This window comes from Anabas testudineus, chromosome 24 (genome assembly GCF_900324465.2).
Source record: "Anabas testudineus chromosome 24, fAnaTes1.2, whole genome shotgun sequence".
Lineage (NCBI taxonomy): Eukaryota > Metazoa > Chordata > Actinopteri > Anabantiformes > Anabantidae > Anabas > Anabas testudineus.
Genome location: NC_046632.1, coordinates 1,636,995 through 1,662,608, shown reverse-complemented (window position 1 = coordinate 1,662,608; position 25,614 = coordinate 1,636,995). Strand labels below are relative to the sequence as shown.

Sequence of the window (25,614 nt, the reverse complement as noted above, 5' to 3'; positions counted from 1 at the left end):
AAGCAACATCTTATAAGTGCCATATTTTATTTTAACACTCTGTTGCGTCACAGGGGTCAGTCTCCAATCAGCTGCAGGATGCGTTGGAGCCCCGCCCGCCCGCGCTGTCACTTTATAACGAGCTACCGCAACTTGTGAAGTGTGAGTCGGGACACATGTCGCTCCACGACAAGGGCCAAGTCCCCTGAAGCTGTCACTGCTCCCTCACAAGCTGCCTTTACCCTCCACTTCTCTCAGTCCTGTCATTGTAGGCGACATACGTTCAGATTTAAAACAAATAACACAAGACTGCTCCCGTTTTCTGCTCTTTAACATAAAGCTGACATTTAAAGAAATGACAGAAGGGAACAATATGTCTGAATGTGATGGAGCCGCTGAGGACGCGGTGCCCACCGACGGACCCGCGGAGGAGAAGAAGGAGAGCTGGGACAGCACGGAGGCAGTCCCGGAGAAAGCGGCGGCTTCTGGGGCGGACGAGGTCGAGTTCGTGCACCCCGAGGGCGGCTGGGGTTGGCTGGTCATGCTGGCTGCCATGTGGTGTAACGGCTCCGTGTTCGGGATCCAGAACGCCTTCGGCATACTCTTCCTCTCTCTCCTGAGGGAATTCGGCGGCGAGCACGACGACGACCTCCGCTTCAAGACAGGTGAGTGTGGGCATGAGTAGTGTTAACAGCCGTGAGTCTGAATGTATTTCATTGGTTATTGTTGTGCAAAATAGCAATTTAACGTGCTTGATAAGCGGCTTTGATTTCCCTCTTCAAGTGGGACTAGTTAAACCCGACTTTAGCCACCTTTGACCTCTCCCCTCAGCACATGTGCTGCCCAGTAATAAGTCAAATCCGGTGAGTAGCAAACAGCAGAGCAGCAGCAGCAGCACAGGTAGCTCGTTATCCTAATGTACATACTGTAAAGCAGCTAGCTGCAGCTAGCAAGCTACACGATGTGTCCTTTCCTGGAGAGACCCGGGCACAACTAGCCAAGAGAAATGCTAGTGCGGTGTCGTGAGCCCACTTTTTAAGCATGTGTACCACAGTGCAGTTAATAAACGTGGTGTCGTTTCATTTAGTGTGGTTGCAGGCTGTGTGAAAACTCTTCCACGCTTTAAGTGGCTCGTAACGTGAGTCACCAGAGAAAGTCGGGTGTGGCGCTGAAATTGTCAATGAACTACAGATGCTGCTATTAATGAAGCAACACACACTCCAGTAACAGCACTACTTATTTTATACCTTTTAAAAAGGGCAATTTAGCGACTTTATTGTGTGTTTTTTCTCTTTGGAACAGTTAGTTGAGTGTGGACTGCTAGGGTTGAGGGTTGACAGCCTGCACTAAGGGGCGGATCTACAGTGGGGCAGTGGGGCCTCCTTATCTCTGGGGTTTTTCCCTCCTGGTGGCCCCCAACTATCAACCAGTACCAAACAGTGAGTTCCTAAAGCTGTAATTAGACACTCCAATGTCAAGCACGTCACTCAAATAACAGGTCGGCTTTCTTGGGTAAGCTGATTTCTGTCATGTAAATGGTAAACCTGGTTACCATGTTCGGGGTAGGGAATTAGGGATACCTGATTTCTCCCAGAAAACTCACGATCACTTGTGTAACCGTGTTTCTAATCAGCTTATTACAAGAGTGCTTGTGCAGGACATGTTCACAGCGGTGAGTGAGAGGGATGTTAGGCTCCCGTGATGAGAAATACCCTGAGTATTTCCTGATTTTTGCAGCACCAAGACAGTGAAATGATGGCTGATATCTTACACTTGATATAAAAAAAATTATCCACATTTTACAATTAAAAACCGAATAAATAGCTAAAAATTGAAGATTCTGATATTTGGGTCCAGCCCAAGTCTCTATAGTGTAAAAATCAGTGGACAATGCTTCCAAAATACAATAAATGAGTAGAAAAATCAGATTACTTATCTGCTGGATGTATAAATGGATTTCCAGTAAGCAGGTGTTTTTTAGTGTTTATAAAAACGTTTCCATGATTTCCACGATTATCCGAGAAACCTGGTTTCTCAGAGTAACCTGGTTACTTAAGTGCAACTGTTAAAACAGAAAAAGAAATGTAATAATTATAAATGACCTCATAGATCTCCCCCTTGTGTATCATCTTCTGTTCTTAGCTCAGTAACAACCATCGTACATCGTTGACTGGTTTGAGAATTGTATATGCTTTTATGCTTCCTGTTGGATCGTTCTGTTTGTTCCTTCACCCCTCTTTCCTCTTTCTGCCACCTCTTTGTAAATGGTTCTACATCCGCCCCTGTCCATTGTTGTTTTAAGTCGTTTGTTGACCATATATGGGCAGTGAATACGGGCAATGCAAGAGTTTCCATGTGTCTTTGTATTCATATCCATGAAGACGTGTTTTAATCATGATGTGGTTACTTGAGATAGCAGAATCAAGGAAAGTGTGTCGACAAAAAATCCCACCCTTCTATGTGTGTTTGCGTGTGTGTGCACGAGAATGAGAGGGATAGACTTACCCTATGAATAATGACCCTGTGTTGTTCCGCTGTGATTGTAACCACCTGTTGTTGGTGCCACAGTTTTGCCGATGAGGAGGTAAGAGTAGAACTGTATCTAAACCACTGTTTTTGGTCATCTAGGCCATAAATAATTCAGGGGTACACTTTTTGTTGACGGCTTTTATTGATCAGTAAAAGCTGTGAGACATTTCTTTAAGTTTATGCCATTCCAGCAATGTCCTAGATTTCTGCTGTTAAAGCCAACAATAAAGCAAATGGAGCACCCACTGACTAGCATTTACTAAAGTTCACTAACAAATCAGGATTCATCCCAAATACAGTGATATGTTACTGATACATGAAATTACATTTTGTTCATAGTGAAAATAACTATGGAAGAAATACTGTGGTGTCTCTTAGTTTTAATGATCGTGTAGAAAAACCTGTTGGGACTTGGTAGATGTTAGAATTCCTGTAGGTGAGAACTTCTGAAGCCCTGGATGGTCACACACAATATAGTTAAATTGTGCATTGGGTGATTTGTGCTGTGAGGCAATAAAAAATGTAATATATTTCTTCGTCTGGGGTTTTTGTAATACGCATTGCTCACAGTGTACACCTTCTAACAAATGACGCCAAACAAATCAAAATTACTATGTTCAATTTGTCTTTCATCAAGATGGACTGTAATAGTAGTGGACTGTCCTGTTCTATTTTTCCCAAGGGGATCAATAAAGTCATCTCTTGATGAGCAATGTCTTTCCCTAAAGTGAGGCAGAGATTCTGGTAATCTTCTCCCAACAACAACAACAATTTAATATTAAAGCAATGTATTTATCTTATTTTCTAATGCATAAAATCTAATTAAATACAACTACAGGAAATGTGTGTAATACTGAAGCAGGTAAATTGATCTTTGTTGCCAGTCGAACCATGACACTGTGACTTTGGAGTTGGTTCAAGTTCAGCATGTTATATAATTGTTTAGGTCTCTCCAAACCTTTGAACCTGATTCTGGAATTGATTTGGTCTGCAACTTTCTTTTTGGACTTTGTACGTAATTGGCATTCATCACATACTGATGTTGCCTTGAGCAAGCCTTTTAAAAATGCTGGTAACATGTTGTTTAGGATGTCTAGCGTATAGCTCTGATAATAAAATGCCATCAGAAAGATTTAACTTTAATTTTGTGTTTTTTGTCTTGTTTTTGGCAAATGTATTACACAAATGTAAACACTCAAAGTAAGACCCACAGTTGAGAGATCCAGTCTAGTTAGGTTCAATGCCTAGTCACTCGTGTTTAAGCTTCCCTCCCAGGTCTGGCAGATGTTTCAGGTATCTTATCAGGATCTCACCTGGATCCCTTTGAAGGTTTACCCAGCATGACTGACACTGGAATGACTGACTTTGGATAAGCGTCTGAAAATTGATGCATGGATGTGTTATTACCCTGATATGAGTATTTCATTTCGAAATATCACAGTTTATTGTTATACATTGACACTTCTGGTGCTGCTACTTTTCTAATTTTCCCAAGCGGATCATTTATTCATCATTTAGTCAAAGCGACTTACAAGTCATTACAAGGTACAAGGGTAGGCAGGGCAGCGTGAGGAGGTCTTGCCTAAGGACCCCTACTGGAGGTAGGCCACAGCTGGGATTTGAACCCCAGTCTCCCACATGGGAGGTGGTGATGTTACCACTACACACCACAGCCGCTGGATCAATACAATATTCCTCATTATTATTTTATTAAAATATTTTGATGCATGCTGCAATGTTTTTTGGCATTTTTTTGCCATGAAAATGTGGGGGCAAAAAGCTAATAGAGGGTTTTTGTTTTTTTTTTTTCAATTTGTTAAAAAGAACAGTTTATGCCATAATCTGGGGTGAGTGCTTATCATTTCCATTTGCCATCCCTTCGTTTAGTCACAAATGACTAAGGAAGAATTCAGAGGAGTTGTAGTCAGTGGAGGTGTAATGTTACTTGCTTTGTCATGGATTATGTTTCACTTGCAACCTTCTTTGGAAAGTCTGCCTGCACTATGACATCACCACCTTGGTATGAGCCTTAGCAGTTGTTGGGACACCAGGGTAAAGTGATCATACTAGGGGTGTCACAATTCTTCCAGTCCACAGTGTGGCTTGTTTTGGAAAAGTAAAGAACATGGTTGTGTGTTTTACCTTCCAAACAAGTGGCATAACTACCCTCCACTGGCCAAACAAAGTGTTCCCATACTGCTGACTTGAATGTGCCTGGGAGCTGTGCAGTCATCGGGTTGTTATCTATCTTGGGCCTTGCAAGATCACTCGATCATAATTGGACCAAAAAAGTGATTTGGCACCAAAGTTAGAACGCAATAAAATAGGTGTAATAGTGCGATAGTCTGCAGTGGTGAGGCGGGTTGGGAAAAGCTGTATCGTAATTTGAAATTGAGGAGGTTTATGTTTTTGGTCTGAACTTCAAGAAAAATGTGTGACAGTAAAGATCAGATTTCAATATTTTGCTGCTGCTCTCTACAGCAGCCTTCCTGATGTGAGAAGAGTGGTAACCAACATAACTCGGGTAGTTGAGTTGTTTTGAAGTTGGACACAGGCGCAGGGAAAGTGCCAAAAATGGCAAGAAGATGTGGGAGAGGCCCACTGCATTGACATGCAGGATAAGAGGTCAGGAAGACTTTGTAAACATCATAAATAATGATAATGGAATCCATTTCTCTCCAACTCTGCATTTATGTCTAAGTGAGCCCAAAAAGAAAATATGGATCTTAATTGATACAGTCAACACAAAGTAGATCTTAGTGGTGATTATTTCACATAATTATATTCTGTCACAGTGAAGCCTGTGAGACTTTATTTTCAGTTATTGTGATAGAAAGTAAGGATAAAATAGTACAAGTGGGGAAATATTACAAATGGACACTTGACATGAGATGTGATTATTAGGTCATATTATTATTAATACATTCATAATAAATTACTATTACTATTACTAAGTAATGTCACCATAACTAAAAGTGTAGGCAGGAGGATTTAAAGGAGGACTTTTCTCCTATTCAAACTGTAAACAAAGCTGCACTTAGCGGTCACCACGGATGGTTTATGTCTTCTTCTATTTGAGAATATGTCTGATAAGTAGTTGTAAATAGCACTGGGATCTCTTTCTCTTTTTGTGCAATGATTGGCTAAAATGAACAGCTAATCAAAGTAGTCAGACAGATGCTTACTGACAGCCTGACTCTGGCAGACAGCCAACCGTTACTTTATTTTGCAACAGTTCCACACTTCATCTTAAAACTCATTTATTGCATGACCTTTATTGGCTGATGTTTTTATTGTAATTGCTTTAATTATACTGTATATCAAAGTTTGACTTTACTCTTCATTTTATTGCTTTTACTGTTGTTACTACTGTATAAAGCACTTTGTAACTGTGTTTAGAAAGGTGCTATAAAATTACACATGTCTATTCAAAATCAAGTAAGGAGAACAAATATAACTTTTCTAATTTCATTGTCCTGTACTCAATTTTACAGTAGTTTGTATTTTAGAGAGCGTGCTCACGTACAGTTTTGAGAGAGGAACTCCTCACCATATCCTTTCTGAGCATATGACCTATCTGCACATTCAGGTTATCTTACCACAGCAGTTTCTCTTCTGTTTACATGAACAGCAGCCCATCCTCTCCATCTGTTGCCTGCACGTATAGCATGACTTCAGTATAAGGAGGTTGTTTTGGCGCAAGTGGGTCTTTATCGCAAACATGCAAGGGACTAGCCCTTATGCTCTCAAGATATGTTTTTCCTTACCCCCAATCATATATTAAAAAGCCAAGTAGTGGAGATTTTTATATTTCTTATATTTATATTTTTCTTATATTTTAATTACTAATCTGGAAGTTGAGTCATGGTAACTGGACTTCCTTCTTTCTTGACTAACAAGTCACAGTAGTTGTTTCTTAAGGGGTACCGTTCCAGTATATAATAATAACATATTATATCATGTTCTCTTGTTTTGATGTTTTTTAGGGCAATGCCATTTAGTTTGATTCTGTTTTATTTATCTCAAAAGTAAAATTTTGTAGCATCAAAATTTCACTGAATCATAAGAATAATAATACATAGTAAATATCCCACTTAAAATAAAACATTAGCAATCACTAGTGATTCATTTACTTGTTCATGTCTGTTAAGGTGTAGTGCAGGTACTTGTTTTTCTAAAGTCATTTTAGACAACTGTACAAACAGTGCTGGTTATTCCTCAACTTCATGGCTGTCTGCAGGACTGAATCAGAGGCGGGTCAACTCTGAAAACCAGATCTGATCCCCCTGTGTTTTGACGCTTAACATACCAACACACGTTACAACACACTTCTTCTCATATTCAAACACAGATACTGTTTATAGAGCTTATAATTATACTTAGAAACTACCCCCCCTTCAAAACACTGTTATGTTACAAACTGGCATTTCATGCCCGAAGTGAAGAAATACTAAATATGCTAAACACCTCAAATCAATGAAGTTACTTGGTAATCTTTTGGGCCTGCGGCTCTCGTATGTTAAGTACAAAGTGAGCTCGCTCCCGTAGTCTTGTACCCATAAAACTAACTTGTAAGAGAGTATCACTGATTTTAGTCAGTATGAATCTAGATTCTACACAAACAAATTTCCTGTTGTCAGTGAGTGTTAAATACAAAAATGTATCCATCATAGCTTGCTAGTTTGCGGTTGCATTTGAAGCTCTCCCTTGAGTCATGTTTAATCAAATTAGTATTCACTTTTGGAACCTCAACCTAGCTTTTATTAAAGGACTCCTGCTGAAAACACAATGAACAACAACAGAGAGAATGAATTTGAATATGATGCTGGATTACTTTCTGATCAGATGTCTAGTAGACAAATCTGGTTGATGCTGCGGAATTGGACATTTTGTCTCAGCAGGCTACAGTGTTTTAGCTGCATTTTACACTTAAACACTTTGCCTATTAAGCAATCTCATATCTCTAACCAAACAAACAGCCATCTTTCTCAATCAACACATGTTTTTCAGTTTTAAAACACGTGTTGCTTTAAAATGTGTTATAATAATATAATAGTAATAGTTTAATGTTGTTTTGAGTTTTGATAGTTCAAAAATTGGGAGTCACGTTTGTCATGACAGGCTGTTTGACTCTCACATGGCAGCTGTTGTATTTTTCAAGTGCCAAAGATAATGCACACAAAACTGGGAAACTAGAAGTCAAAATCAACCAATCACAGTGTGTAATGCTAGGGTGGAAAGGTCCAGCCCATAAGCTGGCCTGACCTGTCAGGTCAATGGTCTTTATGTCTGTGTTTCTGATTCTGGTTTCCTCCCTGTGGGAACGCCAGATGGGGTTATTCCTGGGCCTTGTGCCATAAAAAACACTTGGCTGTTGTCTAACATTAAAGCAGCTACAGACCTTTGGACCAAACAAATAATATAGAATTATTTATTATGCTGTTTTGGTGAGTCTGAAGTAACCAGAACACGTGCTTTATCAATAACAAAGAGTCATCTGTTCATATTTTGCCTGAATATTATTTTCACTCAGTGTGAAAGGAAAACGTGACTGGCACAGTGACTGTACGGTGAAGCTGAAAATATTGTTTCAGTATCGCTGTCTCTGAGAACGTGCCATACTGACTATCAGGTAGCTAGGATATGTATTTCCCAACCATCAACAGGTTCATAGTAACACACCACACTGCAGATAGCCAGCTAACACGCCACAAATGGGTTAAAATTTTACCTGCAGGTAGATGAAATGTTTAAGTGCAGTAGCAGTAAATCCACCAACAAGATATATGACACTGAGTCAGGTGTGTTTGTACAGTGCAAACTGAATGTTAAGTGTTGTACATATTAACAAGGTAGAGTATGATTGCTTTAACTTGCTGCTATCAGGGGGCGAGGGTAAGCCGACTTGTTTAGTGAGAGCCATTGAAAGCAACACTCTTATGTTTTCTTATGTTCTTATTTTTATTATCTATGAATTCTGTTGTTTTGTGAATTTGAATAGGTGAGTTTATATTAATCTTGTTTACCTTGTGTTTTAGTAGTCTTTTAGTAGTCTGATTTATTTAAGTTGAAAACAGGTATTTTAGTGTGTGTGTTTTTAAATCTGCCTCCGCTTTGGCTACTGAATACATAAAAAGGATCAGTAAAGTCAAAATCTTTTACCTTTAACCTGTTCAATTCAGAGCAAATCTTTTTTTTCATTAACAACCAGACAAGCAATTCTGGACAAACTAAATGAGGGACATATCCAAACTGTAGTTGTCCATGTCTGTATAATGTACTAAAAATGGGGTTGATGAAACCTCACCCAATCACCAATCAGTCCTGACACACCACCCCCTTTTTTTTTCTTTAACACAGTTCCCATTTAATGATTTTTTTGTATCCAGTGCAGAGACAAGTCATTCCACACATGCTTATGATGTGTTTTCTCTCCAGTTTATGTGCAGTCATAAATTATGCTGCAGCTTCTCCCTGGCTTTTTTGCTGTGTCATCAAGTAGAATGTTTCACTTCCTGTGGTGTGAGGCCAGAAAGCACATGCATGAGTTGAAACTTTGGGTGCAAAAACCCCAAATCTAGTATTTCTTACTGCCTCTCCCCCTCCAGAATCTCCAATGGAGAGGCGGTGTAAATGGTTTCCAGCTGCTGGAAGCAGGAGATGGAGTAATGACTGTGATGCTATATGGTGTGTTCTGGGCCAGATGTGTATCTGCAGTACAGTGAGGCCCTGATGAGGGATAACTGGGGCTGTACAGCAACAGCTGTAAAGTTATACTTGGAGGAACTTGTTGTACAGTAATTTTTAGTTAGAGCTGAGAATAGCAGCAGGAATTTCCTTAGGTGCTTCCATGCTGAGAAAAAAGTCAAGCAGTCACCTCCAGGAATCTCTGTTTTATAACGTCCAGTCAAGCTGCAACTGGTTTTACTTGACTGACTGTTGTGAAGAAGTGGACAATGTGAAAGCAATGTAAAAACAGATGATCCTGTGTGACAAAAAAAGTCTAAGAATCAGTCTTGACAGGTAACTGGCCACTGGATAACATTGCACGCTGTAAATATGAACATTGTGATGTAGGGAAGTCAGAAATCAGGAAACTGACTGCCTCACTTTTACCTAGCAAACATGAAGACTAATTTTAAACTAAGTTGCTAATTCAGTGGCAAGTTAATTTACCACATTGTTTTGAGTAAACCAAATTATAAATTCAATGCAACATCGCACATACTTGAAACAAGCCCTGAGAAATTGAGTGAGTCAGCCAATCAGAAGCAGGGGTGTGGTCCAAGTTAAAACTTTATGTATTTAAGTCTGTTCAAAAATGGTAAAGAAGATAGAAGATTAGCACAAGTCTTCTAAAAACCTTACCTGGCAACACATTCATCGACTTGCAATTTAGTTAATCATGAACTTCAGTGCATTCAGGTCCAGTTTACTTATTTTAAGGACCATCATCTATCATTTATGTTGGCAAGTGATGCAATTTTCACAGAAGACAATAAGTCAGAAATTCACTTATAAAGACATTCCAATTTATGGCTGTTTTCCTATTGTAGTTCCCATTATGAGGGGAATTAGTTATGAGTTTTAGATATGTGCCAGACATGTTCAGCATAACATAGACTACAGTTTGTAAGCCCATTAATTCTGCTGTTTGCTCTACTTGCTGTTTTTTTTTTTTTTAAAGAAAAAATGGGTTGCCAATTTTTTTCTTGTGTGACAAGTTGGAAACAAGTTTCTGGCAGGATGAAATACAAGACTAACTGAGACACAGCATCTGATGTCTCCACCTGGCTTTTTAAAACTTTTTTCTTCTATTCTTTCTCCGTCCTTCTCTCACTGTCTTTACTAGAGAAGAGTTGACTCTGCTACTTGTGGGAGCTGACAGTGAGTTCAGTGCAGTATGGTCAGCTTCCTGACTGCAGGTCAGTGGCTCCAAAATTCTGATTGTAATGCATGTTGGCTGGTGAGGCCTTTGGTGGAGGTTCTACAGCAGCAGTCACTCTAACAGAGCAGAGCTATTTTCTTCCACTACCTGAAGTTTATTTTAAAGGATTAAAGGTAAATCTACTGTTTTCTGCCCATGACTCCCGTTTCCCTGCTCTGTTACACAAGCACCTGCAGTACTTCAGGTGCTTGTATATTGTAAGTATGCCCCAAAACATACTAATTAATCAGAAATAATTCTCTAATTGGTTAGAAGGTTGAGCTCGGACTTTCAGAAACAAATATCTGCCCTGCTGCCAGTGCTATTCAGTTCTAATACAATAACACAGTATTTTCTTTTTGAATATTTTTATGCTCCAAGACCATTATTTAATCTCTCTCCAGATTCTGGCATTCCCCAGTTTCTATGCTTAGCAACTACAAGTTAATAAAAATTATGGTCACATTAGAGAAGGATCACTGTCCTGGTTAAATAGAATAATTATAGTTTTTTTCTGTTTCTATTCTTTTCTAATGGAATCACATGTCAGTCATTTTGTACAAACAGCGTTAATTGTTCAGCAGAAAAACATTTGGCCAGTCCAAATGGTATCATTCAGAGTTTCCAAACTGCAGCTTCCTCATTTTCAGCTGACTTCCCATAACTTCAATGGACTGAACAGACATTATTCACTGGGTTCATGATGATGTTGATGTGGTGTAGGGGTTTTAAGTGCTCTCTGGTGTTAAATGTAGCCTGACTTTATTTGTCATGTTGGAACTCTAATATAGTCTCAGTGCACAGATTTAGCCGGTTGGTAGTATGTGCTGCAGGAACAAGGTGTTTATTTAACCAACCCCGGAAAATGACCTATCACACCACTGCGATATGAACCAAGCATGCTCATCCATTAGATGTTTCCATTAACTTTTCCATTAACCCTTCAACCAGCTGCTCTAATGCAAGCCTCCTGAATTTATCATGTTGAAGTGAAGTCATCAGTAAACCATCAGGACCATTCTGTGCCTCTACATACTTGGTCCTGTTGGCTGTTCTCAGCCACTGATTGCCTACCAGTGGTACTTAAAACCTTAGTTATATGTGTACTTACAATGTAGTATAAAAAAAACTTAATAAAGCTCACAGGAAGAATTAGGAATTGTGATTTTAATAGGTAATTCATGTCTGAGTAGAGTGTTTGTGTAGATGATCACAATTAGAATGATTTTTTGTGTTTTCAGATTATCCAGTAAACTCGGGGAGGGTAATCACGTTCTAAGCACACCACGTGGTGAAATAGCACAATTACAACTGATAATAAGTCTCATACACAGAGAGAAAGTGGACACTTGTGTTCAAAGTCTGCAGTTCTACTAAAGGTGTCATCTACGTGGCTTTTGAATGCATTCTTTGCTTTCAGTCTTATGTCCCATTCAGGTTTCAGGTCTTTGTTTACAAGAGTGTTCTGCAGCATTCACTGCTGTAGCTTCAGTCATTGTGGGGTGACTGGGTTCAGAGCAGAGGGGTTTCGAGCAAGAAATCTTTAACAAAGCAGACAGACGACTTAGTGCAACTCTGTCTTGTCTGTCGGTGTACAAGCGGGCCCGCGGCTAGCGATGGAGGTCACTGGGACAGAGAGAATCCTCATATTACATTTTGCAATCTGGAATTCCTCTGTCTGAAGCGTAAATGCTTTGTAAATCAAGAGAGTCTACAGATGAAACCACAACAGCAATTTCCTGTTGTCTTTGAGGGTTCTGCCATTTATTATATTACCTAGCTTAAAGTGGCCTCAGACGGTATTGTGGCCCCTTTACTTTTTGCACACTTTATTGTGTTGAAAATGTCATTTTAAATTGAAACTCCTCAGTCTTGAATCAGTAAGCCATATTTACAAAGTCAAAAAACATGTTTCACAATTTTTGGGAATTTCTTAAAAACCAGAAACCTTATTTCTTATGTAGAAAAGTGTTCTTCTGTGGTGCTCCAGTTTGTTATTCAGTTTGACTACGAACCTAACAGTCACTTTACCAGAGCATCAGAAGTCCTCTGCAGAGATGGAGGTACCTGGCATAAGGACAAACATCTCAGTAACACTCCATCAATCAGGCCTTTATGTTAGAGTGGCTAGACAGAATATGCTTTGAGTAAGAGGCAGATGACAGTCAGACCTCCTCGAGTTTGTCAAACAAGGGAAAAGATTATTTAATAGAAAAATCAAACTCTTTGAGCAGAACTCCAAGAACTGTGTCTGGTGAACACCAGACACTGCTCATCACCCGGCTAATACCATGCTTACTACAAAGCATGGTATTGCAGTGCTTCTCAGAAGCAGGGATAGGACGATTGATCAGAACTGTGGGTAGCACTTAAAGAAAACCTGCTCCAGGGCACATTTGACCTGAGACTGGGGTGACAGTTCACCTTTCAGCTCAACAGTGACCTGAAGCAAAAGACAATTAAAGAAAGAGGTAGATTTGCACACTATTATGAAGACATGTTTTTAGTTTGTCATCAACACTTGGTAGCTGTTGCTAGTAGGTACACGTCTTAGTCATTGTGTACTTGGTCTTGTTAACTCAAGTGGCGTCTCCATAGAGCTTACCAAACATGTTTTCAAAGTTACAAAGAAAAATGGATGCAGACACTAACAATGTAGAGTATGATTAATAACCAAGACCTCAAAAAGGAAACTCGAGACATCTGGCGACTGGTTGTCTGTGTGTATGGACTGTACAGTGTGTGTGTGTGTGTGTTTGTGTAACTGTCAGTGCATGTGTGCGTGGATACAAAAGCAGCAGTTCTATTATTGCATCATGTTGCTTTGTTTTGTATTCAGCGGATTAAACACCATCTTCCTGGAGACAGTTTTTACTCTTGAAGTTGTCAAACAATAATCACTCTGACTTACAGCTCACTGTTTGTGAGATTTTCTCACTTGCTTTCCCTCTGTGTTCCCTGCAGCATGGGTGGGCTCTCTCTCCATGGGGATGATCTTCTTTTGCTCTCCCATCGTCAGCGTCTTCACCGACATCCTTGGCTGCAGAATTACCGCAGTGGGCGGCGCTGCTGTCGGCCTGGTCGGCCTCCTGGCCAGCTCCTTTGTCACGTAAGGAACCAAATATGTTTTTCAGTTCAAAATGACTTTCACTAAATAAAGTATATAGTCATCAACTAGCCAGTTGACTTTTCAGGATCTATTGGACATATGTCCTAATTATAGCACATACCATACCATAAGTACGGACAGTTATTTTAGCTCTTATATTAAGAGTGTTAGCATCTGTTTAGATGTGCTTACAAAAACCTATAACTCATTATAACAAACATATATATATATATATATACACGGATCTGCCACAACGTGAACACCACCTAGTGACTTGGGTGCATTTCTTCAGATTCTTCAAAATTAGTACAAGAATGCCAAATTTGGATTTAAGGATGAATTGATTTGTTGTAGATGTGTTTATTAATCATAACTATTTAAACAGTTAATGATTGATAACATACCATAGCTGTAGTCATATAAAATGATGTGTTTCACACTGTAGAATAGTAGAATTGTAGTGTGATTAAAATATTAAACACATGTACAAATTATTGGCAGGCAAGTTAAAATCTGATGAAGAGAGTTTACTATATCATCATCGTCATAGAAGAACTTTTAAATCTGGAGTTAAAATTGTGTATACAATTCTAAACACACACACACCCCCACACACAAAAAAAATACCCATACATCGCTCAATTCTATAATGGCACTTTCTGGGGAAATTCACTTAACTGTTAAGTCAGTTTTCCGAAACAAAGCATGCTCTTTTTAGCTTTTATCATTACTCTGTGGGGAAGAGGCCCTGTACTTAGCACTCTGCTGTTAATAATTTCCCAGAATCCCATACTTCCATGAAACACACTAAGTCACATAAACTTGTGATCCACATAGCAGCAAGTGCACTGTTCTCACTTTGTCATCACTTTTACTTATCACTGCCGTAAATAAGTAATAAAACAAAATTATTGCTTATCAAGTGACTGTCAAGCAGCATTTCGTGGCCGACTGCCAAGTTATGCAGTGAAAAGTGCAATGTGCAACATATCTTTGTCATGTGATTCCTCTTTTGGAAAGTTATTTTCTCAGATTTATTTATCTGAAACAGGACTTTGAAACCAGTCATATCTTGTATTTATGTGGACCTTCATCAGTAATCAACACTAATTATTTAGTTATTTTAAAATACTGTTCAGCTTCAGCAGTATATTGTCTGATCTTAATAATGATTAATAAATAACATCTTGCATCTTACATATGTCACTGCAAAAGACTGTTGCAGCTTTACTGCTGTAGAGCTGTGCATGATGTTCGCTGCATAGCTACACCTAGAGAGGGGAGAAGCAAGCTAATTTCTACCTCTAGTCCACATTTATAACATTCAACAATTACTTAAATTGTCTTATTGTTGGAGTCACATGGTTGATGAAAGCCCCTGGAGCAAATACAATGCATAATGAGGCATGTAGATACAGCTCACAGAGCCTTCTTTGACCTTTTCTTATCTTTTCTAGGCATTTTTTTCTCAAAGCCACTTGACTAGTTGAATCTTTTCATGTTGTTTCTGGGACAACAAATAACAGTTTTGTTGTTGTTTTGTGCTCTCACAGATCTCTGGGCCCCATGTACTTCACCTATGGCATTGTCTTTGCCTGTGGCTGCTCTTTCGCCTACCAGCCTAGCCTGGTCATCCTGGGCCACTACTTCAATAAGCGCCTGGGCCTGGTGAACGGCATTGTGACAGCTGGCAGCAGCATCTTCACCATTACTTTACCCATTGTGCTGTCAGACTTGCTGAAAAATGTGGGCCTCCAGAACACCATGCGTATTCTCTGCATCTTTATGTTTGTGCTCATGCTGGCTGGTTTAACTTACAAGCCCCTCCTGCCTGTTAAATCCACTAACACACAAACAGGCAGCTGGTGCCCACCCATGAGCCAGGTCTTCAACATCAACATCTGGAAGTCTTTGGGATATCGCATTTGGGCTTTCGGTGTCCCTGCAGCTCTTTATGGCTACTTTGTGCCTTACGTTCACCTGGTGAGTTTGTGTTTTATGTTACTATGCTTTCTTCATTCAGCTATGCTCAAATTCACTTTCACACGTAGTGCATATTTTTGTATATGTGTTACTGACTATCTTCACTCCACTGTGTGGGCCAGAGGTCAGTCTGATCACACATAGCAGTACTGAAATGCCAACACAGGGATTCTATGGTGTGATTTCTCTGTATCTCAGCCCCATGTTTTGCATGTGTTCATTGGCATGAGTGAGGAGTACGGGCCAGATGTCAACTAGGGGTCTTCAACAACACACATATCAAAACACACACTAGCAACTTGAGTTTCATTAATGTGAAAGGTGAGAGGAAAGACGGTCAAAACTCCAGCTGAGGTCTCCTAAATATTGTGATCGTACAGCACAGATGCTAGCTGTGTGGTCCTGGTGAATGTAGCCAAATTGGACAAGAAGACTCAATAAGCTGTGATTACAGTCAAAAGACTGTTCTGCAAACAGGTGTCTGGTTCCTGCATTAGCTTTTATTTAAGCTGTAAGATGGAGAAACTGTGACTTTGGAGAAAAGATTTTCTTGGGAGGGCTGCAGAGGAGAGCCTGGATGTGTTGGACTTCTCAGGAGGTGACAGTTTATTTGTACATGACTATGTTATTGGAGGGATCCCAGCCTGTATTTTCCCAACACTTTTTTCCCCCAGGCTAAGAGTTACTCATACTGGGACATAACGGGGGCCCGGCTTCAGCCTCAGTGCCACATCTGGCTTTACAGCCCTAGCAGCTGTCCTTTAGTAGACACAGAGCTTCCACCCTCTGGTCTTGAGGCCAAACCCCGACACTGTGGCACCGCATGGGAAGAAAAAGAAGGAAAAAACATGGGTCAAACAGCACATTGTCTAGCTTTTCAGGAAGCAAGTCCCATCAGGCCCTTAGACCCTGCGTGTGGGTGTGTGTGTGTGTGTGTGTGTGTGTGTGTGTGTGTGTGTGTGTGTGTGTGTGTTTGTGGGCATGAGTGTGCGTTTCCTTGAACAAAATGCTGAATGAAGCCTTTTAGAGCAACACTGCTCCAGCGCTATAATGTGTTTTTTTCTCTTTCCAAATCAAGCTGTACATACACTATCTGTCGACTATAAAAGAGTAAAGTCCAGTTTTGTCCACCCACATACTTTTCCAGGTACTGCTGATTTGAGATAAGTCGCTGGCCTTCAGGTATGATTATGTTTGCTTTGTGAGTTAGTTGATAAAAGGTGCACTACTGGCAAAAGCAGAGAGGTAAAGGAATTTGAATAGACTTTTTCTTATGCTCATTTCACTGAACATCCTGAAGAGCAGCACATGAGGAAATGTAATCAGCCAAACTATAATATGTTTTCTCCTTTGCTGAACCATAAGACACTCATTTCATTCAATAGTAACTTGCAGAAGGTAATTTTCTTTCCAGAGTGTGCATGGGTTGGAAAAGTGCCAAGAAGAGCTGAGAGAATGTGAGCTGGTTCACAGTAAAGAAAAAATGTACCTTAAAAAACACATTTAAAGTAGGGAGCAGAGCTTATTGGCCATGTGCTGTTTCTTTTATAGATTTTTTTCCTTATTCCTGTGGTGAACCAAATGCAACACATCGTCATTTGAACAACATTGCACTAGCTCTGGTCCTTTGATGTGTCACAGTAAGCCATGCCCGTGAGCACCATACCAGTGTCAGTGAATCGTGTTATTAATCACACCTGTGACTTACTGCGAGGGGAAAGTTAATGGATTAGTGGGGGGTATTCTTTATTTTTCATTTTGCCCACAAAAACAAAATCATTAGTGAACCACACTGAGTGTTTATTTTGTTAAGTCCCAGATACACCATCCTTCCACCTGAAATACTTAGTATTGCACCAAATATGGTTTAATACACCACTTATGGTCATCCCCAAATGTTACTCCTATTTCAGTAACATTTGCCACTAAGGTTTGTTCTACAATAAAACGGCAGGCAGGCCAATCAAACACACACTTTGCATCTACAAAGCCATGTTGTTACAGCATGTGTAGGATGAGGCCTGTCATTGTCCTCTTGAAAGATTCTCTGACTTCCTGGAAAAAGATGTTGCCTTTGATTGCCCTTCAGCATATTTCATATCTCTGAAATCCCAACATATGCCTCTTTGTTAAACCTTCACACATGCAAGTCACACATGCTATGGTCACCAATGCACCACCAACCTACCATTACAGATGCTGCTGATAGCAGTCTGGTCTTTTTAGTCTTTAATATGGAGAACCTGGTGTGTTTTTTCCTGAAAACAAGCTGAAACATGGAGCCATCTGGGCACAGAATACATTTGCACTCCATAACATGGCAGCTTTCTGCACAAAATCAATGTATGCCTTCTTCCCCAAGTACTAGAGTTTCTAGTTGTATGTATGGATGGAAAGGCAAACTATGTTAAATTACAGCGGTTTTCCAAAATACTCCTAAACCAATGTGGTTGCAATCATCATGGAAGCATGATGGTTTCTAATGTAATGCTGCTTGAGAGGTTAAAGGTCACAAACATTAAAGCTTGGTTTCTGCCCATGGTCTTGCCGCAGATATTTTTTAAGTTTCCCTAAATCTAGTATCAAGTATCATGACTGTAGATAGTGAAAGACCTGCATTCTTTACATTTGCATTTTGCATAATTCTAATTAATTAATTTTAGCACAAAGCTTTTGGTGGATGGAGAGTTAAAAATCACATTTCTTTTATCGTATTTTAGAAGAAGTACTTCTTACCATCTTACTTCTGGACTCAGGTTTCACAGCCTTAGTAGACCATGATGCATTGCAGCTACAAACAATGTTGCTGTTTTAAGCAACATGGTTCACCTAAAGTCAATAACGTGTGCTGGATTTAGAACATTCACGCATTTTGTAGGTCAAAGGCATCATGGATTGTAGCAAAAGTGCACGACTTAGAACTAAGGTAAAGAAGCAGAGCTGCATTGAATGCATGTGCGTGTGTTTACTCTGCAGCGTTGTAATGTTCAATGCCACAAGGCCACCTACCAGGCTCCAAGTTGCATCACTTGAAAGTGAGTTTGTGTTCCTGAAAACATGATCAAAGACACGTATGCCCTCGAAAAGCAAACAGTTAAAGTACCTTCTGCTGCAGTCGCCTCTGATAAGCACGAATAAATCAATTAAACAGAATTTCCTTGTCCATCAATAAATATTTACATAGTCTTTTAAATGAACTATCTTGCTTGATGACTGTAGGAAAAGATGGCTGCTGTATGATCAGTTTGTTAGTAGACAGTAATGTGGGGTGACAGAGTGAAGGAAGTACAGATGGATAAACAGTAGCACGAGACCAGCCTAAATCAGCATCTAGTCTTGTTAAAGACAGCAGAGGAGCACGGTTGCAATTTAGTTGTTTGTTTGTTTTTTTATTGTAACACCTGCAACCTTGCAGGAGGTCTCGAATAAATGTGAAACATAACTGATACGTTGTGTGAATAAGTCAGAGAGTTCAAGAGGGTTGAAGAGTTCTTCCTCACGTCTGTTCAGTAATCCCAGCAGAGAGACTGTGATCAGTACACCTAGCTGAATACACAGGTCTTATGAAGGGACAGTAGCATGGTATAGGGTGCTACAGTGTTACACCATCAACACATAGCCCCACATTGCCATCTGGCAAGTCTCTGAAAATTCTCCCCTGGGGTCAGTCTCAGATGAGTGCGTGTATGTGATACACGTGTGCACACACTCACTGAGCCTGTGGCGTTGCATCTTAAATGCGGGAATCCCCTGTAATCAGGACACAGAGAACTGAGTTGTGATGGATTGAGAAAGACAAAAAGTCATCTAGAGGTCTTTGCAGATGTGTGACCTGCAAGAGGGTTGGTGAGGTCAGGCGTAGTGGCAGCAGACAGAAAGGCTCTTTGAGCAGAACTACTGCAGTCTGCCTGGAGGTAGCAGCAGTTGGCAGGGCTCCACACAACAGGCTCCTTTGGCTTTTGCACAACGTCAAGTCTGGAAAACGAACATCTCAGCTGCTTTTCTCACAGTTTGAAGTGGAAACTAGAATTCAGTGGCAGCAGAAACAGAAACAGGAATGTGGAAATGATGGATATGTTACATAAGAGTGATACTGAGTAGTAAGTAGAGAGTGTGACCCCAAAACTCCTGCCTGATAAGGGGCGGGTACAGTAAGAGTTTGTGCCACTTTACAAATCAGTGGTTGGTTTACTCACCCCTAGATTTATGAGGTCTTATTAATTATATTTTCTGAACTAAAAAAAAACATGTTTATTTTCTGTTTCCTCTTCTTGATTTTTAAATTGAATCTTTTCCAGATGTTATTCTGGATTTAGAGCCGTGAAACAGCTGTTCATCTGTTTCATTTACTCTTCACAGATGAATCATGTCGAAGAGCGCTTTGGACAAGATGCCAGCAAAGAGGTTCTGCTCATGTGCATTGGTATAACATCTGGCATTGGTCGTCTCATCTTTGGCAGGGTGGCAGACTACGTTCAAGGAGTCAACAAAGTGTACCTGCAGGTGAGTCTGGCCTTAACAGTCACAAAAACATAGTTTAAGTTATTACGGTTGTCCTTGTGCACCTTGTGTCCTTGTGGGGTTTTCAAGGCTCATTTGTTATTTGTTGCTTATTGTCATCAATTAATGCTGACATTTAAAATCTCTGTTCCTCTATTTACATGGAAAAGTTCTGAGACAGCATTTAGACGATTGCGTGATGGTCATGTGATACTAAAGCTCTTCACTGACATTCAAACTAACTTGAACTAGAAAGGACCCTGGTATGGATGTTTTTTAATCTCTTACTATCTTATAACATTATTTAAACATCAAATGAACAACCCCTCCCAGGTTGCTTCATTCTTCGTCATCGGCCTCATGTCCATGATGATCCCACTATGCAACATCTTTGGTGGGCTGATTGCCGTGTGCCTGCTCATGGGGCTCTTCGATGGCTGCTTCATCTGCATCATGGCTCCGATCGCCTTCGAGCTTGTTGGAGCCAAAGACGTGTCCCAGGCCATTGGCTTCTTGCTGGGCCTAATGTCTGTGCCTATGACTGTGGGGCCCCCTATCGCAGGTAATATAGTATATCAACGATCTCACTAACCTACTGAATATTCATTGAAAGCTCCAGAGTTGCTCTTTTGTTACATAGCCTGACCTCTGACCTCTCTGTGCAGACAGAGAAAAGGTATTAAGCTTTCTCTCCAGGATAATACTATGACCATTTATCTATTTATGCCTTCATTTTTTATGCTTTTATTATATTCATTTTAGAATTGAGATTAGGGTGTTTCCACACACCCTCACATTTCTATCACAGCACTGACAGATAAATGTGATCCATGAAAACTACATTTTACAACACAGAAAAGAGAGCCAGCTCTTACTGCTACAATTAACATCAATATGTTATCAGTGTGTTAATAATTTAATAAATAAATCATGCATCTTTCTTTGGAGTAATGTTAGTCTTTCCATAAATATCATGACAAATATAATGGATGTTTAAAATAATAACTGTTGATGAGGAAACAATGTTTATTTTATAAGATCTACTACAGTGGCACGAAAAAGTATGTGATCACTTTTTATGACAAGTTAATTTAGAAAACCATGAAATTCCAAATGGTTAACATACTTTTTTTGCCATTGGACATAATGTACTAGTATGTTCTGTTTACAGAAGATGTTCTGAAGTCTCCAGTCTCCTCTTATTTGTTCTGTTTAAAAAAACATTCCTGCAGAAGTTCAGTAGAGCACTTAGTCATTGCTGAGAGAGGCATCATGTTGTACACATTCACTGGTCTTTGGCTCCACCTATTTGACACAATCTAGCTAAATAGTTAAATTTGAAACTAAAAAAAAAAAAAAATTAATTAATTAAAAAGATCATATATGTAAAGTGTAGATTAGAAAAACATAGGTAAGGTAAAGGAAAGGTTTTTAAATAAGTGTAAAATTTACCTCTTATTTTTCTCTTTGTCTCTGGTTGCAGGCTTCCTACGGGATAGACTCAATAGCTACGACGTGGCCTTCTACCTGGCAGGTATCCCCCCAATCTTTGGAGGAGCTGTGCTGTGTCTGATCCCCTGGCTGGAGGCCAGGCGCAAGAAAAGGGAGAAGGAGGCTGCAAGCAAGGAGCAGGACGCCAGCCAGACGATGTTAGGCCAAGAGAAGTCTCAGGGAGATGGACAATGCAAAAATGGAGAGTCTGTTGTATAAGTGCCGTGAAGAAAAGACTGAAAAAGAGACGTGGGGTCAGACTGACACTACTGTTGAGAGGCAGCAAATGTAAGTGTGAGTGTGTATGTTTAGCGCAGATTATAAAAACTCCCCTCAGTAGGAGATTAGAGTAGAATTAACAGGTTGAAGTACAGAATAACATGAATGTAATTCTGAAGAACTATGCATTAGATAGTGTCCGTTAGAATAAATGAATCTTAGAGCAGGTAAACCTGATGCCTAAATGAAATTGGAAGAAAACTACACATTCATTTTTGTCAGCCAGTGTCTCTGCCTAAACACTTTCAGATGGTAGTCTTAAAGGAAAAGTGGACTTCTGCTATTTATACTCTTTATAGTGAGTTTTCAACACTTCCATATGCATTTAGAAATATGGCATAAAACAAACATATATTGGATTATGCAAAAATTAAAATCTTCTTTTAGATGCATAAATCAACACTGTTTTGAGCTAGTGCAAAGGAAACCAGCCTGCTACAGATCTCTGTGGAAACCTCCCATCACCTAGTATGCCAAAATTGGAAATATCAGTGTTCAAAGGGCCAGTACCCACCATTTCAGAGAAGAGTTTGGAGCAGGTCCTTAAGACTGGTGTTGTGAAGCCCTGGGATTATCTGAGCTGTGAAGGTGCTCAGACACTTCAACAAAAGCAGCACAATAAGTGTACGTCCCATCTTCAAGACAAGACGGTCTGTTGCTCAGGCTGGACCCAGGAGATCCGAACTTTTCTAGAATGAATTGTACTCAAGGCTGGACCAAACATGCAAAATGGGCCCCAGACCCTCAGGACTGCTAGATTTACCATGTCCCAATCAGCTTGTGTTCACCGAAAATTTGTATGTACCAATATTTTTATTTAAACAGAAAACTGACTCAAATTATATGGAAGTTAAAAGGAGGGAATTTAAGGTGATTGTAAATTGAAGGCCTTTAATTTTTCGGTCTATATTACTCATACGTGGAAAATAAACTGGTTAATGACATTACCACAAATTAAAAATCAATTATTAAGTAATATATACAACAGGCGCAATGAGAGAAATGAGGTGTTAGAGGGTTAATCAAGACCTGATTGTACTGTGACTGATTCAATCCATGTGCATGAAAGACCTCTCAATATTTGATGTTCATATCTTTAAGGGAAAAGTTCAACATTTTGGGAAATATACTTTTTGAATAAGAGAAGAAGATTGATACCACTCTCATACCTACCTGTTCTTAGCTTAGTTTAGCTTAGCATAGCATGAAGTTAATGAAATATTTAACCTTGGTCTGTCCAAAGGTGACTCAATTTGAATACTTCATACACATAAAACATGTTGTGTCTCTTGTATAATCTGTTTTTGGCCAGGTGTAGAAAACCTTTTGAGTATTTCCCAAAATGTCAAACTAATCCTACCTCACTGTCACCCGCTTACTGTGATGGAACAACATATCGATTTGTAACGAACATATTGGTGCTCAAGGCTTGACTTCAAGCAGTATTTCTTTTAAAATGAATTGTGGTGAGACTTGATTTTATTTTATTTTATTGGTCCACAACTTTCAGCACTTGCCTTTATTGCGCAACATAAATGTGCAATGTGATGGGTCAAGTACAAGCAGATAAGATGCGGGTCACAACTAGATCACTTTCTTGGATTGATGACCTCTTTAAAAGACCAAAATATGATATACTATTATAAATACACTATCTTATTGATTTAGAGACTGAATCTTCAATATTTCAAATGGAAATGAAGACGTTTGAGTTCATCACTATCTCAGCATTCGCTACCTTAAATTTTAGTGGAAAAGTGTTTGTTTTATATTTTCATATTTATTTTTTCATCTTTGTTTTGGGCATTGGTCTAAAACCTTGACTTCATTTACTGAAGACCAAAGTGTATTGAAATGAAATAGCTCAAAGAAGTGTGTTAGCTGCTCCCTAAAAGCCTACAGGTAGTGCCAGTGAACTGTGACCACTGTGTTATCACCAGTGATACATGGCTTTTTGGAAACCATTTCACCATTACAGAATTGCTGTGGGTGAAAGTTTCCTCTGCAGAACGGTGACACTCTACCTCAGATGTTACTAAACAGTAGAACTGCCGCAGTCTGGACTGTCCTGTTCCTCCATCAGAGGTGCTCCAACAGTGCTCATGTTTAAGCAGTGTGGCTACAGGAGCACAACATCAGCTGCAAAGCTTTATGAAATGATCTAGCAGTCCAAAGTTTTGCTCTTTAAAGAAGCTTCTGCTGCTCAGAACCTAAAGTGCTTTGTTTATGCAACAAGTGTGAAAACCTGCACACAGGGTTTACATCTGTTCTCCTCTCTGAAGATTTTATTTTATTATGATTACATTGCATTTGTTGCAATTAAATCTTTTACGTTTTTTATTTTTACCACAGTGGCTCTATTCACCAATGAGTGCCTTGAGTAATTTCACCAGAGAAATTAATTTGTGCCTGTCAATATTGATTGTTTTGGTGTCATTATGCTTTAACATGTATTGCTTATTTCATTTAGGTATTGCTCAGTAGCTGCTTCTTGAAATTATCTGTGCCTTCCATTTGTTATTTTATCTTTAATGTAAAAACTGCCTTAAATACAAAGTGTTTTCAGTCTGTTAAGATGTTTTTGCATAAGCTCCATATACAATCTTACCAGTGGCTTTATTCACAATATCTGTATATACAGTATATATAACTTTTGTTTTTGCTGTGAATACAAAGTTACGTTAAATACTTGCTGCAAGCGATACTTCTTTATTTTTATCCTCTTTTTGCTTAATTGTTGTGTTGACTTCTGTTCTATTGATGCTCAGTTTTGATTATTGTTAGCATGTGGTTGATTATTCACATCTCTCATGAGTTAATCTAAGTATTTTTATTTTTCCTATTTCTCCCACAGGATCTGTGGTGAACTACAGTATATGAAATGTATGTTAACGCAATCAGACTTGAATGTTCTCATGTCAGTAAAAGAAAAGATGTTTAAATGATGCAACTTACTCTTAGTTTCTCTGTCTATGTGTGTGTTATGGTATGACTGAGCACAATCACTTAAAGATGTCATATTACACCTCATTTAATCAATCCGTCCCTTTGAGTCCTAAGGAAACGTGTCACTGTGTAAAAAACCAAAACCTCTTCCTAGCTCTTCCTAGAATAAGGAATAATAATAACAAAAATAATCATTTGGTGCCTGTTGCTTTAAATACAAATGAGTCAATTATATGTAACCACACAACCCTTAAAATCAGAAGATGGCAGCTTTAAGATAATTTAATCACAGAGAAAGATTCAAATATCCATGTGCCAAACATGATTTTAAGTGGTACTTGTAAATAATCTTATTATTCAAAAAAACCTCACTACTACACGTTTATGTATTATAGTGGATGAAGCAGCTGTCACCTTTACAAACTGCTAAAATAAAACAAACAAACAAAACAACACTGTTTATTCAATGGAGTACTTGTGCATCTATCAATTCATTTTCCAAATGTGCCACCGTTTTATGAGTGAGGCTTCAATCTGGGCCCCCCACTTAAATAACTGTACACTCGCCCCTGCAGCTTATTTATCTGCGATGCGCGAAATTGTATGTTTATCAATAGATATGTAGAGGCCGCCATTTTCTCTAAATGCTAACCTGACTGCTACTACTTCCTGTATCCCTGGACCATCGTTGACGCGTAGCTAGATCACAGATGGAAAAGAGGAAAGAGGTGCGACTGTGCTCTGTGTTTCGGATCCAGAATCCTATGATCAGCAGCGAGCACGACTGAGAGCATCACTGTCTGTGCGCTAAGTGAAATGAATATAACACAGTAAGTGTTTTAATCACTACATTTAAAAAAATACATTTCTT

General features: G+C 39.3%; 1 protein-coding gene across 1 annotated transcript; it reads left to right on the top strand.

Moving 5' to 3' along the window:
- The first annotated feature begins 334 nt into the window (after positions 1 to 334).
- slc16a10 (solute carrier family 16 member 10) lies at positions 335 to 24,747 on the top strand. Its single transcript, XM_026341552.1, has 6 exons — positions 335 to 644; positions 13,400 to 13,544; positions 15,098 to 15,527; positions 19,887 to 20,030; positions 20,361 to 20,589; positions 21,511 to 24,747. Exons 1-6 carry the CDS (start codon positions 335 to 337, stop codon positions 21,735 to 21,737), a joined length of 1,485 nt encoding a protein of 494 aa, XP_026197337.1. The 3' UTR covers positions 21,738 to 24,747.
- The last annotated feature ends 867 nt before the right edge of the window (positions 24,748 to 25,614 follow it).

What these genes read in the sequence shown, in the direction of transcription:
- slc16a10 (XM_026341552.1), top strand. Translation starts at nt 335, where the DNA reads ATGACAGAAGGGAACAATATGTCTGAATGTGATGGAGCCGCTGAGGAC. An exon ending in CGACCTCCGCTTCAAGACAG is followed by an intron (nt 645 to 13,399) that starts GTGAGTGTGGGC and finishes TGTTCCCTGCAG; the next exon opens with CATGGGTGGGCTCTCTCTCC. An exon ending in TCAACAAAGTGTACCTGCAG is followed by an intron (nt 20,031 to 20,360) that starts GTGAGTCTGGCC and finishes AACCCCTCCCAG; the next exon opens with GTTGCTTCATTCTTCGTCAT.